General features: G+C 45.3%; 1 protein-coding gene across 1 annotated transcript in view; it reads left to right on the top strand.

Moving 5' to 3' along the window:
• The window catches only part of LOC120020134 (mitogen-activated protein kinase kinase kinase 12-like), a 38,168-nt gene extending 26,773 nt beyond the window's left edge, over positions 1-11,395 (top strand). The window contains exons 9-16 of the mRNA XM_038963607.1: positions 637-774; positions 2,105-2,353; positions 2,695-2,885; positions 6,071-6,375; positions 8,542-8,609; positions 8,771-9,068; positions 9,527-9,618; positions 9,712-11,395. Of these exons, the coding sequence (XP_038819535.1) occupies positions 637-774; positions 2,105-2,353; positions 2,695-2,885; positions 6,071-6,375; positions 8,542-8,609; positions 8,771-9,068; positions 9,527-9,618; positions 9,712-11,395 (3,025 nt within the window). The remainder of the gene's footprint in view (positions 1-636; positions 775-2,104; positions 2,354-2,694; positions 2,886-6,070; positions 6,376-8,541; positions 8,610-8,770; positions 9,069-9,526; positions 9,619-9,711) is intronic.
• The last annotated feature ends 2,023 nt before the right edge of the window (positions 11,396-13,418 follow it).

Below are 13,418 nucleotides of genomic sequence, written 5' to 3'. Positions count from 1 at the left end.
ACTAGCTGCATCACTGTTTGGTATGGCAACAGCACCGCCCTCGATTGCATGGTGCTACAGAGGGTGATGCAGACAGCTGAGTACATCACTGGGGCCGTCCATCCAGGACCTCTATATCAGGCGGTGTGAAAGGCAGGCCTGTAAAATCGTTAAAGACTCCAGACAACCAAGCGTTAGACGGTTCTCTCTGCTTCGACATGGCAAGGGGTACTGGTGCATCAAGTCTGACACCAACAGGCTCCTGAACAGCTTCTATCCCCAAGCCATAAGACTGCTAAATAGCTAACTAAATAGCTAACTAAATAGCTAACAAAATAGCTAACAAAATAGCAAACTAAATAGCAAACTAAATAGCTAACTAAATGGCTAACTAAATAGGTGTTATATTGGCCATATACCACAAACCCCTGAGGTGCCTTATTACTATTATAAACTGGTTACCAACGTAATTAGAGCAGTAAAAATAAATGTTTTGTCATACCTGTGATATACGGTCTGATATAGCATGGCTGTCAGCCAATCAGCATTCAGGGTTCGAACCACCCAGTTTATAATATATAATACCAAGAATATGTTTTTTTTTGTGGCTTAGAAATGAACGAACAAACTAACAAAACGATGTTGTGTGTTTCCCAGGAGGGAGCAGTCACTGGATAAGAAGTACCCAGGATGCATCAAACACCACGGCTCCAGACAAGAACGCTCATCCAACTCCATGGAGAAGCTCATCAAGAAACGCAACGTACCTCAGAAACTTCCCGCGCACAGCAAGAGGTGAGACTGAGGAGGGAGAAACCAACAAAATGTTCACACTTCTCACTAATTTGTCACGATTTGTTGTTCAATCCATGTCAGTATAGTTTTGATTACCGAAATACATTGCGGTAAAACGAACATGGCTTAGTTATATTCTAGTATTACTTGTTATAGGCATGTACAGAGTCCTTCCTGTTGATAGTTTCTTTGGATACAAGGGGAAAAGGAAACGGCTGCATTCATTTCTCTTCTCTACATTTTAGTCATTTAGCAGATATCTTATCCAGAGCAACTTACAGTTAGTGCATTCATCTGAAGATAGCACCTTTTTTTTTTTAAGAGTTTAGCATATATATATATATATATAACCTAAAAGGGTTCTTCGACTGTTGCCATAGGAAAACCCTTTCGAAGAACCCTTTTTGGCTCCAGGCAGAAGCTTTTTGAGTTCCATGTAGAATCCTTTCCATAGAAGGTTCTATGTGGAACCAAAAAGGGTTCTACCTGGGGAAAAAAGGCTTTTTACCTGGAACCAAAAAGGGGGACAACCGAAGAACTCTTTTGGAACCTTTTTACACTACCGTTTAAAGGTTTGGGGTCACTTAGAAATGTCCTTGTTTTTAAAAGAAAAGCACATTTTTTTGTCCATTAAAATAACATCACATTTATCAGAAATACAGTGTAGACATTTTTTATGTTGTAAATTACTTTTGTAGCTGGAAACGGCAGACTTTTTATGGACTATCTACATAGGCGTACAGAGGCCCATTATCAGCAACCATCACTCCTGTGTTCCAATGGTACGTTATGTTAGCTAATCCAAGTTTATCAAGGCCAGTTTTATTGCTTCTTTAATCAGGACAACAGTTTTCAGCTGTGCTAACATAATTGCAAATGATCAATTAGCCTTTTAAATTGATAAACTTGGATTAGCTAACACAACGTACCATTGGAACACAGGAGTGATGGTTGCTGATAATGGGCCTCTGTACGCCTATGTAGATATTCCATAAAAAAAATCTGCCGTTTCCAGCTACAATAGTCATTTACAACATTAAAAATGTCAACACTGTATTTCTGATAAATATGATGTTATTTTAATGGACAAAAAATGTTGCTTTTCTTTCAAAAACAAGGACATCTCTAAGTGACCCCAAACTTTTGAATGGTAGTGTAGGTGGGACAACCACATAACCTAGTCATAGTAAGTACATTTTTCCTCAATAAAATAGCTATCAGCAAAGCCAGAGCTAGTAAGGCGGACAACTTGACTGACTTTATTGAGCCATGCTCAGTGTAGAGAAACTAAGACTTTACTCACTGTGAATCCACTGTGTTGTTCCAGTAGACCAGACCTGTTGAAGTCAGAGGTGATCCTTCCCAAGCTGGACTCCTCCATGACCCAGGTGACCATCCCCTCCTGCCCCCAGAAGGGATCCACGTCCCCGGGGAGGTCACGTCGGGCCAAGCCCCGCTACAGGAAGACAGGGAAGGGCAGCAGCGGAGACCTAGCTGGGCTGAAGGCTGCGTTATCGTCCACACTGGGTCTGGCTAATACTACGTCTCTGACCACCTCCAACACCACCTCCACACCCAGGTATTTATGTTGACAACTCTCCATACTGGATGTGTGGTTGGATGAATTTGTTTAATATAAGACATTTATATAAATGTTTTATTTATCATTGTGTCCAGTCTGTCGCTATCTCAAGGAATCTTTCCTGGATTCCTAACATCCTCTGTGCTTGCCTTCTTCTCAAAACCCATTAGAGGTCGAAGGTCGAAGAGGAGGGCCCTTCTATTCAACTATCTTCTCCAATACAATTGAGAAGAATGCGAGGAATCGCAAAACGACAAATTGAGATAGAGCCAGAGTGTAATTTTGCTGCAACCAAATCGCCCTTCAGGGCCCACAATAAAGATGTATTCTTCCCCCAGCAGCAAGCAGCATCTGGACCCCAGCGCAGCTCTGAGAGGTCTCCAGCATGATCTGCTGCTGAAGAAGATGTCTTCATCCAGCCCAGACCTCATCTCTACCACCATGGAGGCTGAGGGCCGCCGTAGGGGACTGGAGAGACCTGGTCTGGAGAGAGGGGGTAGCCAGAGCGCCTCCGCAGGCCTGGGAGGAGGTGAATTTATAGGATTAATATTGTCCGATAGGAACATTTGTATACAGTGCATTCTGAAAGTATTCAGACCCCTTCACTTTTTCCAAATGTTGTTACGTTACAGCCTTATTCTAAAAAGGATTCAATTAAAATATTTCCTCATCAATCTACACACAATACCCCATAATGACATCACAATTCCCCATAATGACATCACAATACCCCATAGTCTCAAAGATAAAACAGGTTTTTAGAAAGTTTTGAAAATGTATTAAAAATAAAAATCAGATACCTTATTTCCATAAGTATTCAGACCATTTGCTATGAGGCTCGAAATTGAGCTCAGGTGCATCCTGTTTCCATTGATCATCCTTGAGATGTTTCTACAACTTGATTGGAGTCCATCTTTGGTAAATTCAATTGATTGGACATTATTTGTAAAGGCACTAACCTGTCTATATAAGGTCCCACAGTTGACAGTGCATGTTGGAGCAAAAACCAAGCCATGAGGTCGAATGAATTGTCTGTAGAGCTCCGAGACAGGATTGTGTCGAGGCACAGATCTGGGGAAGGGTACCAAAACATGTATGCCGCCTTGAAGGTCCCTAAGAACACAGGGGCCTCCATCATTCTTAAATGGAAGAAGTTTGGAACCACCAAGACTCTTCCTAGAGCTGGCTGCCCGGCCAAACTGAGCAATCGGGGGAGAAGGGCCTTGGTTAGGGAGGTGACCAAGAACCCGATGGTCACTCAGACAGAGCTCCAGAGTTCATCTGTGGACATTGGAGAACCTTCCAGAAGGACAGCCTGCTTGGACATAAAGGACACTCAGACCATGAGAAGCAAGATTCAAGATTCTCTGGTCTGATGAAACCAAGATTGAACTCTTTGGCCTGAATGCCAAGCGTCACGTCTGGAGGAAACCTGGCACCATCCCTACGGTGAAGCATGGTGGTGGCAGCATCATGCTGTGGGGATGTTTTTCAGCAGCAGGGACTGGGAGACTAGTCAGGATCGAGGGAAAGATGAACAGAGCAAAGTACAGAGAGATCCTTGATGTAAACCTGCTCCAGAGCGCTCAGGATCTCAGACTGAGGCGAATGTTCAACTTCCAACAGGACAACGACCCTAATCACACAGCCAAGACAACGCAGGTGTGGCTTTGGGACAAATCTCTGAATGTCCTTGAGTTGCCCAGCCAGAGCCCGGACTTGAACCCAATTTAACATCACTGGAGAGACCTGAAAATAGTTGTGCAGCGACGCTCCCCATCCAACCTGACAGAGCTTGAGAGGATCTGCAGAGAAGAATGGAAGAAACTCTCCAAATACAGTTGTGCCAAGCTTGTAGCTTGATACCCAAGAGGACTCGATGCTGTAATCGCTGCCAAAGGTGCTTCAACAAAGTACTGAGTAAAGGGTCTGAATAACGTAACGTAACAAAATGTGGAAAAAGTGAAGGGGTCTGAATACTTTCCGAATGCACTGTATACAGGGATACCTGACATACATTTAAGGCTGTTTTCCCGTACAAAGATAAAGACTACATTTTAGGATATTTCTCTGTGTCGGGGAAACCAGCCCATAATGTACTGCATACATCACTATATAGTCACAGGACACACATCACTATAGATAGTCACAGGACACACATCACTGTAGATAGTCACAGGACACACATCACTGTAGATAGTCACAGGACACACATCACTATAGATAGTCACAGGACACACATCACTATAGATAGTCACAGGACACACATCACTGTAGATAGTCACAGGACACACATCACTATAGATAGTCACAGGACACACATCACTATAGATAGTCACAGGACACACATCACTGTAGATAGTCACAGGACACACATCACTGTAGATAGTCACAGGACACACATCACTATAGATAGTCACCGGACACACATCACTGTAGATAGTCACAGGACACACATCACTGTAGATAGTCACAGGACACACATCACTGTAGATAGTCACAGGACACACATCACTGTAGATAGTCACAGGACACACATCACTATAGATAGTCACAGGACACACATCACTGTAGATAGTCACAGGACACACATCACTATAGATAGTCACAGGACACACATCACTGTAGATAGTCACAGGACACACATCACTGTAGATAGTCACAGGACACACATCACTATAGATAGTCACCGGACACACATCACTGTAGATAGTCACAGGACACACATCACTGTAGATAGTCACAGGACACACATCACTGTAGATAGTCACAGGACACACATCACTGTAGATAGTCACAGGACACACATCACTATAGATAGTCACAGGACACACATCACTGTAGATAGTCACAGGACACACATCACTATAGATAGTCACAGGACACACATCACTGTAGATAGTCACAGGACACACATCACTATAGATAGTCACAGGACACACATCACTATAGATAGTCACAGGACACACATCACTGTAGATAGTCACAGGACACACATCACTATAGATAGTCACAGGACACACATCACTGTATATAGTCACAGGACACACATCACTGTAGATAGTCACAGGACACACATCACTATAGATAGTCACAGGACACACATCACTGTAGATAGTCACAGGACACACATCACTATAGATAGTCACAGGACACACATCACTGTAGATAGTCACAGGACACACATCACTATAGATAGTCACAGGACACACATCACTGTAGATAGTCACAGGACACACATCACTGTAGATAGTCACAGGACACACATCACTGTAGATAGTCACAGGACACACATCACTGTAGATAGTCACAGGACACACATCACTATAGATAGTCACAGGACACACATCACTGTAGATAGTCACAGGACACACATCACTGTAGATAGTCACAGGACACACATCACTGTAGATAGTCACAGGACACACATCACTATAGATAGTCACAGGACATACATAACAAGACATGGTGAGCCAAACATACGTAAATAAATATAGTGCAAATAAATATAGTGGATATAAATATAGTGTAAATACATTTTGTGTAAATAAATAGGGTAAATAAATGTAGTGTAAATAAATGTAGTGTAAATAAATTTAGTGTAAATAAATATAGTGCAAATAAATATAGTGTAAATATAGTCAGTTATAGTTTATAGTCTTCTGTATTTAGGAAAGTAGGAAACTGATGCTGGTTGGTATGAATGACTTACAGGTGGAGGAGGAGGTGGTGGAGGAGGGACGGAGGATGGAGGGGTGGGGACAGACGACCAGACAGAGACCCCACCGCGTAGCAACACCCCCAGCGAGGACGCGGCCTCCATACCGTTCTCCAGCAGCCCAGACTCCCCCTGTGGGAGGGGGGCAGCAGCAGGGAGGGGGTCGGTGCTGGGAGGCCCAGGAAGGTTACTTCAGGACGGGGAGGACAAGGAGGAGGGCACAGGGATCATCAGGTCACCCAGGAGCCAACACCTCACACCCGCAGCACTGCTCTACCGGAAACAAGTCACACGCAAACAGGTAGTCATCAGTAGTACGGCACGATGGATGGTATCTGGTGGCTATAAAATACTAACTAACCTAGAACCAAGAGATTCTCCTGACCAGTTATACTAACTAACCTAGAACCAGGAGATTCTCCTGACCAGTTATACTAACTAACCTAGAAACAAGAGATTCTCCTGACCAGATATACTAACTAACCTAGAACCAGGATATTCTCCTGACCAGTTATACTAACTAACCTAGAAACAAGAGATTATCCTGACCAGTTATACTAACTAACCTAGAACCAGGAGATTCTCCTGACCAGTTATACTAACTAACCTAGAAACAAGAGATTCTCCTGACCAGTTATACTAACTAACCTAGAACCAGGAGATTCTCCTGACCAGTTATACTAACTAACCACGAACCAGGAGATTATCCTGACCAGTTATACTAACTAACCTAGAAACAAGAGATTCTCCTGACCAGTTATACTAACTAACCTAGAAACAAGAGATTATCCTGACCAGTTATACTAACTAACCTAGAAACAGGAGATTCTCCTGACCAGTTATACTAACTAACCTAGAAACAAGAGATTCTCCTGACCAGTTATACTAACTAACCTAGAAACAAGAGATTATCCTGACCAGTTATACTAACTAACCTAGAAACAAGAGATTATCCTGACCAGTTATACTAACTAACCTAGAAACAGGAGATTCTCCTGACCAGTTATACTAACTAACCTAGAAACAAGAGATTCTCCTGACCAGTTATACTAACTAACCTAGAAACAAGAGATTATCCTGACCAGTTATACTAACTAACCTAGAAACAAGAGATTCTCCTGACCAGATATACTAACTAACCTAGAACCAGGAGATTCTCCTGCCCAGTTATACTAACTAACCTAGAACCAGGAGATTCTCCTGACCAGTTATACTAACTAACCTAGAACCAGGAGATTCTCCTGACCAGTTATACTAACTAACCTAGAAACAAGAGATTCTCCTGACCAGTTATACTAACTAACCTAGAAACAAGAGATTATCCTGACCGGTTATACTAACTAACCTAGAACCAGGAGATTCTCCTGACCAGTTATACTAACTAACCTAGAAACAAGAGATTCTCCTGACCAGTTATACTAACTAACCTAGAAACAAGAGATTCTCCTGACCAGTTATACTAACTAACCTAGAAACAAGAGATTCTCCTGACCAGTTATACTAACTAACCTAGAAACAAGAGATTCTCCTGACCAGTTATACTAACTAACCTAGAAACAAGAGATTCTCCTGACCAGTTATACTAACTAACCTAGAAACAAGAGATTCTCCTGACCAGTTATACTAACTAACCTAGAAACAAGAGATTCTCCTGACCAGTTATACTAACTAACCTAGAACCAGGAGATTCTCCTGACCAGTTATACTAACTAACCTAGAACCAGGAGATTCTCCTGACCAGTTATACTAACTAACCTAGAACCAGGAGATTCTCCTGACCAGATATACTAACTAACCTAGAACCAGGAGATTCTCCTGACCAGTTATACTAACTAACCTAGAAACAAGAGATTCTCCTGACCAGTTATACTAACTAACCTAGAACCAGGAGATTCTCCTGACCAGTTATACTAACTAACCTAGAAACAAGAGATTCTCCTGACCAGTTATACTAACTAACCTAGAAACAACAGATTCTCCTGACCAGATATACTAACTAACCTAGAAACAAGAGATTATCCTGACCAGTTATACTAACTAACCTAGAACCAAGAGATTCTCCTGACCAGTTATACTAACTAACCTAGAAACAACAGATTCTCCTGACCAGATATACTAACTAACCTAGAAACAAGAGATTATCCTGACCAGTTATACTAACTAACCTAGAACCAAGAGATTCTCCTGACCAGTTATACTAACTAACCTAGAAACAAGAGATTCTCCTGACCAGTTATACTAACTAACCTAGAACCAAGAGATTCTCCTGGCCAGTTATACTAACTAACCTAGAAACAAGAGATTCTCCTGACCAGTTATACTAACTAACCTAGAACCAAGAGATTCTCCTGGCCAGTTATACTAACTAACCTAGAAACAAGATATTCTCCTGACCAGATATACTACTGTAGTTGTGATTCCTCTTATCTTTCCTTTTCACTTACATATCTTCCCTTTACTTCTGCAGAGACGTGGTGTGTCCTCAGAGGAAGAGGAGGGAGAGGTGGACAGTGAGGTGGAGTTACCACGGAGACGGTAAGAATATACATCTTATACATTATACAGTATATAGTCATGATTCGATAGTAGTACATAGTCCAGCAGAAATAACCTCTTGGTATATCAAAATTGAGCTTGTGTCTATGAGAGCCCAAGGATTTAATCTATGTCCTGCTCCTGTTGTCTTCCTCATGCAGTCGACCGGTAAGCATCACCAAGTGCCAGTCCCTGTCCACCTTCAGCTCTGAGAACCTGTCTGCCGTGTCCGTGTCGGACGGAGAGGAGGGCAACACCAGTGACCACTCCCACAGCGGCACGCCGGACGTGGTCAGTACCAACACAGACGAGCGGCTGGACGACAAGAGCGACGACCTTCTGTCCCAGGGGTCGGAGATCCCTGCCGACCCCGCCCTCGACCCGGCCGACGGTTTATCAGAGAAGGAGGCCGCCATACGCCAGGTCAAGACCCAGCTCAACACGGGGCAGAACTACGAGGTAGGTAGGGCTCGGGTTACTATGACAACTATACGACTGGAACTGAAACTACGAGGTAGGGTTACTATGACAACTAGAACTGTGAGGTGGGGTTACCATGGGAACTGTTATGTTTAGCCATACACGACAGAGAAATGAGGAGAGCAGGAATTCCAATATAATACATTCTCTCATCGTTATAGGGCCAACATCCCTATTACAGAACATATGGTTCCATTTGGATTTTTCTCTAGTGTAGGGATCTTCGTTTTCCCTGATCACTAGGGCCCAGTTTTAGGGGGACAGAATATTTACAAACCAGGTAATGCTCAGGTAGCCTGGGTACCGGTCTGTTTGTGCTATCGTTCCAGAGTGGAATGATAGCACAAGCAGACTGGTATCCAGGCTAATATGAAGGTGAGATAGATAGCCCATTGCCATTGTCTAACTCGACCTCTCCCTCTATTCCTCTAACCCAGGGCCTGTATGATGACTCTGACTGTGACAGTGCAGAGCTGGACCACTCAGGCTGCACAGAGCCCCAGCACCATAGGCCCCCCAGCACCAACTGGTGAGGAGACCAGACGCAGATCTTAGCCCCACTCCCTAGTCCTACTCCCCCAGTCCTACTCCCCCAGTCCCACTCCCCAATCCCACTCCACAGTCCTACTCCCCCAGTCCTACTCCCCCAGCCCTACTCCCCCAGTCCTACTCCCTCAGTCCTACTCCCCCAGTCCTACTCCCCCAGTCCTACTCCCCCAGCCCTACTCCCCCAGTCCTACTCCCTCAGTCCTACTCCCCCAGCCCTACTCCCCCAGTCCTACTCCCTCAGTCCTACTCCCCCAGTCCTACTCCCCCAGTCCTACTCCCCAGTCCTACTCCCCCAGCCCAACTCCCCAGTCCCACTCCCCAGTCCTACTCCCCCAGTCCTACTCCCCCAGCCCTACTCCCCCAGCCCCACTCCCCAGTCCTACTCCCCCAGCCCCACTCCCCAGTCCTACTCCCCCAGTCCCACTCCCCAGTCCTACTCCCCCAGTCCCACTCCCCAGTCCTACTCCCCCAGTCCTACTCCCTCAGTCCTACTCCCCCAGTCCTACTCCCCCAGCCCTACTCCCCCAGTCCTACTCCCTCAGTCCTACTCCCCCAGCCCTACTCCCCCAGTCCTACTCCCTCAGTCCTACTCCCCCAGCCCCACTCCCCAGCCCTACTCTCCAGTCCTACTCCCCCAGTCCCACTCCCCAGCCCTACTCACCAGTCCTACTCCCCAGTCCTACTCCCCAGCCCTACTCCCCAATCCTACCCACCAGCCCTACTCACCAGCCTACTCCCCAGTCCCACTCACCAGCCCTACTCCCCAGCCCTACTCCCCAGCCCTACTCCCCAGTCCCACTCACCAGCCCTACTCACCAGCCCTACTCCCCAGTCCTACTCCCCAGTCCCACTCCCCAGTCCTATTCCCCAGCCCTACTCCCCAGCCCTACTCCCCAGCCCTACTCACCAGCCCTACTCCCCAGTCCCACTCCCCAGCCCTACTCCCCAGTCCCACTCACCAGCCCTACTCACCAGCCCTACTCCCCAGCCCTACTCACCAGCCCTACTCCCCAGCCCTACTCCCCAGCCCTACTCCCCAGTCCCACTCACCAGCCCTACTCCCCAGCCCTACTCCCCAGCCCTACTCACCAGCCCTACTCCCCAGCCCTACTCACCAGCCCTACTCCCCAGCCCTACTCCCCAGCCCTACTCCCCAGCCCTACTCCCCAGCCCTACTCCCCAGCCCTACTCACCAGCCCTACTCCCCAGTCCTACTCCCCAGTCCTACTCACCAGCCCTACTCCCCCAGTCCTACTCCCCAGCCCTACTCCCCAATCCTACTCACCAGCCCTACTCCCCAGTCCTACTCACCAGCCCTACTCCCCAGCCCTACTCACCAGCCCTACTCACCAGCCCTACTCACCAGCCCTACTCACCAGCCCTACTCCCCAGTCCCACTCACCAGCTCTACTCCCCAGTCCCACTCACCAGCCCTACCCACCAGCCCTACTTCCCAGCCCTACTCACCAGCCCTACCCCCCAGCCCTACTCACCAGCCCTACTCCCCAGTCCCACTCACCAGCCCTACCCACCAGCCCTACTCCCCAGCCCTACTCCCCAGTCCCACTCACCAGCCCTACTCCCCAGTCCCACTCACCAGCCCTACCCACCAGCCCTACTTCCCAGCCCTACTCACCAGCCCTACTCACCAGCCCTACTCCCCAGTCCCACTCACCAGCCCTACTCACCAGCCCTACCCACCAGCCCTACTCCCCAGCCCTACTCCCCAGTCCCACTCACCAGCCCTACTCGACTAGCTTAATTCCAGATCTGTTTCTGCTTCCTTGCCAACTCCATTATAACACACAAACTGGTCTTTGGACCATGCTAACACTCCCCAAACCCAGTCTTGCAAAAACACTTCAACTCACCTCACCTACAGTGACCTCTGCACCACCAGACTGTTGATATAATGTCTACATGTTGTACTGATTCCTTCACTATCCACCCTGTGGTTTCTTACTTATTGATTTTGTAAAAAAAATATTTTAAAAAAGTGTCATATTTCAACATCTACCTATGTAATGTCTCCCATTCAGATTTCACGATATTAGTGTCATTACACCTTCCAATTGTCAATGTCCACATCATCGGTGAGGCACCTAATGTTTTTTTTTTTTTTGCACTTAATGTTTACTTCATTTGTAGTGATTATTTATGTTCAAATTCCTGTGTTTCCTCACCAGCATTATGCACTGAGTGTCATTTCATTTATTTATTGAGTATAAGAGAAAATCAATGTCTACATAATTTTTTAAGTTGTTTACAATTTCATGTATTTATTGTTTTGCATCAGGGATTTTGTTGTTCTAATTTTGTATACAATTTTGTATTTTATTTATGTTAACATTAACTGTATGTAAATATCTGACCTCTTGACACACTATACAAGGAAGAAATATCATTTGTATGAGTTAAAATGTTACCACTGTATCATGTAATGGTGCTGACTGATGTGTTACACTAGAGGGCGGTATTGTATTGTACCAGACAGAACAGGGGTGTATTCATAACGGAAACCGTTGTGCAACGAAAACAAGACTTTCTATTGGGCAAATTCAGGTAGGTCCCTCCCTCCCCGTTTCATTCCGTTTGCTTCCGTTTGGCTCCTAGAGTAAACGGTAAACGGTTTCCGTTGCAGAACTGGGTTGCGTTAAGCAGGGCACAATGTTGTGGAATGCTCAGATAGAAATATGTTATATAGAACAAGCATGCCTCTCTGACAACAAAGAAATCATGTCAGCTCTATTCATGACATTTCTATCTGAAACGTTCAACAGCTGCCTACTGAATCTGAACATAGATATTCTATAACATAGAAATTATATTGGACTGGTACCGGATGCTGTTCATAATGACAGGGCATTAGTAAGCATAGAAATAGAATCGAATCTAGTACTTCTATTTCTTTGGCATTAAGACACAGGCTGGAGAACAGAACAATAATAGCTAAAGAACAAGCAATATGTCCACAAACTCAGAATCATTCCCCTGGCTGCAGCATGGAGCAAAACTAACCTATAGCCCAGCCCCTTTCTTTCAGGGTCTGTCTTGACATGTTTTTGTAGATCAACTATTGTATTTCTTTGGTATTGCAGTGTTTATACTGTATTAAAATGCAATACCACCTACTAGGATACCTTTGAGAACAAAACCTCAGGTCAAATCTCAAATGGCATCCTTATCCCTATATAGTGCACTACTTTTCCCCACAGCTCTGGGTCAAAAGTAGCGCACTTCTTAAGGAATAGGGTGCCATTAGGGACGAAGCCTCGATCACAGACCATGTGCATCTAGAAGTGTACAGATAGATCACTAGAGCATGCTTGTAATATAGTATGTATGGGTCGGATTGTATTTCCTGTCCAAATGCAGATGTCAGTCAGAGCATGAGGCTCAGATCAAAGGGACGTATCACCCATAGAAACAGAATCTAAAGGGATTCTAGTTCTATGACATCACCACCACTCACCAATGACCTATCTATCCATCTCTATGGAAACTATCCAACTCAACAGCAACAGATGAGTTTGTTCCTAACTAGTTACCTGGCAACTAGTTAGTTTCCTGTCAACTAAGGATGCGTCCCGATTCTCCACCCTTCCCTAAATGTGCACTTGTTCATTTCCCTTCATGTATTGAAAAGGAAAGGACTGGTGTAAGAAAGATGGGGGAACCACCATCAACCAGACCAATTTTTTGTTTTGATCCATAGGGAGGAGTGTGGAAGTGTAAACTGGGGCAGAACTGGGACGCAATAGAGGCCCATGTTTGAACAGC

Source organism: Salvelinus namaycush, chromosome 2, assembly GCF_016432855.1.
Source record: "Salvelinus namaycush isolate Seneca chromosome 2, SaNama_1.0, whole genome shotgun sequence".
In the NCBI taxonomy this organism is placed as follows: Eukaryota; Metazoa; Chordata; class Actinopteri; order Salmoniformes; family Salmonidae; genus Salvelinus; species Salvelinus namaycush.
Note: the sequence above shows the minus strand (reverse complement) of the source record. Positions and strands in the feature narration are given on the sequence as shown.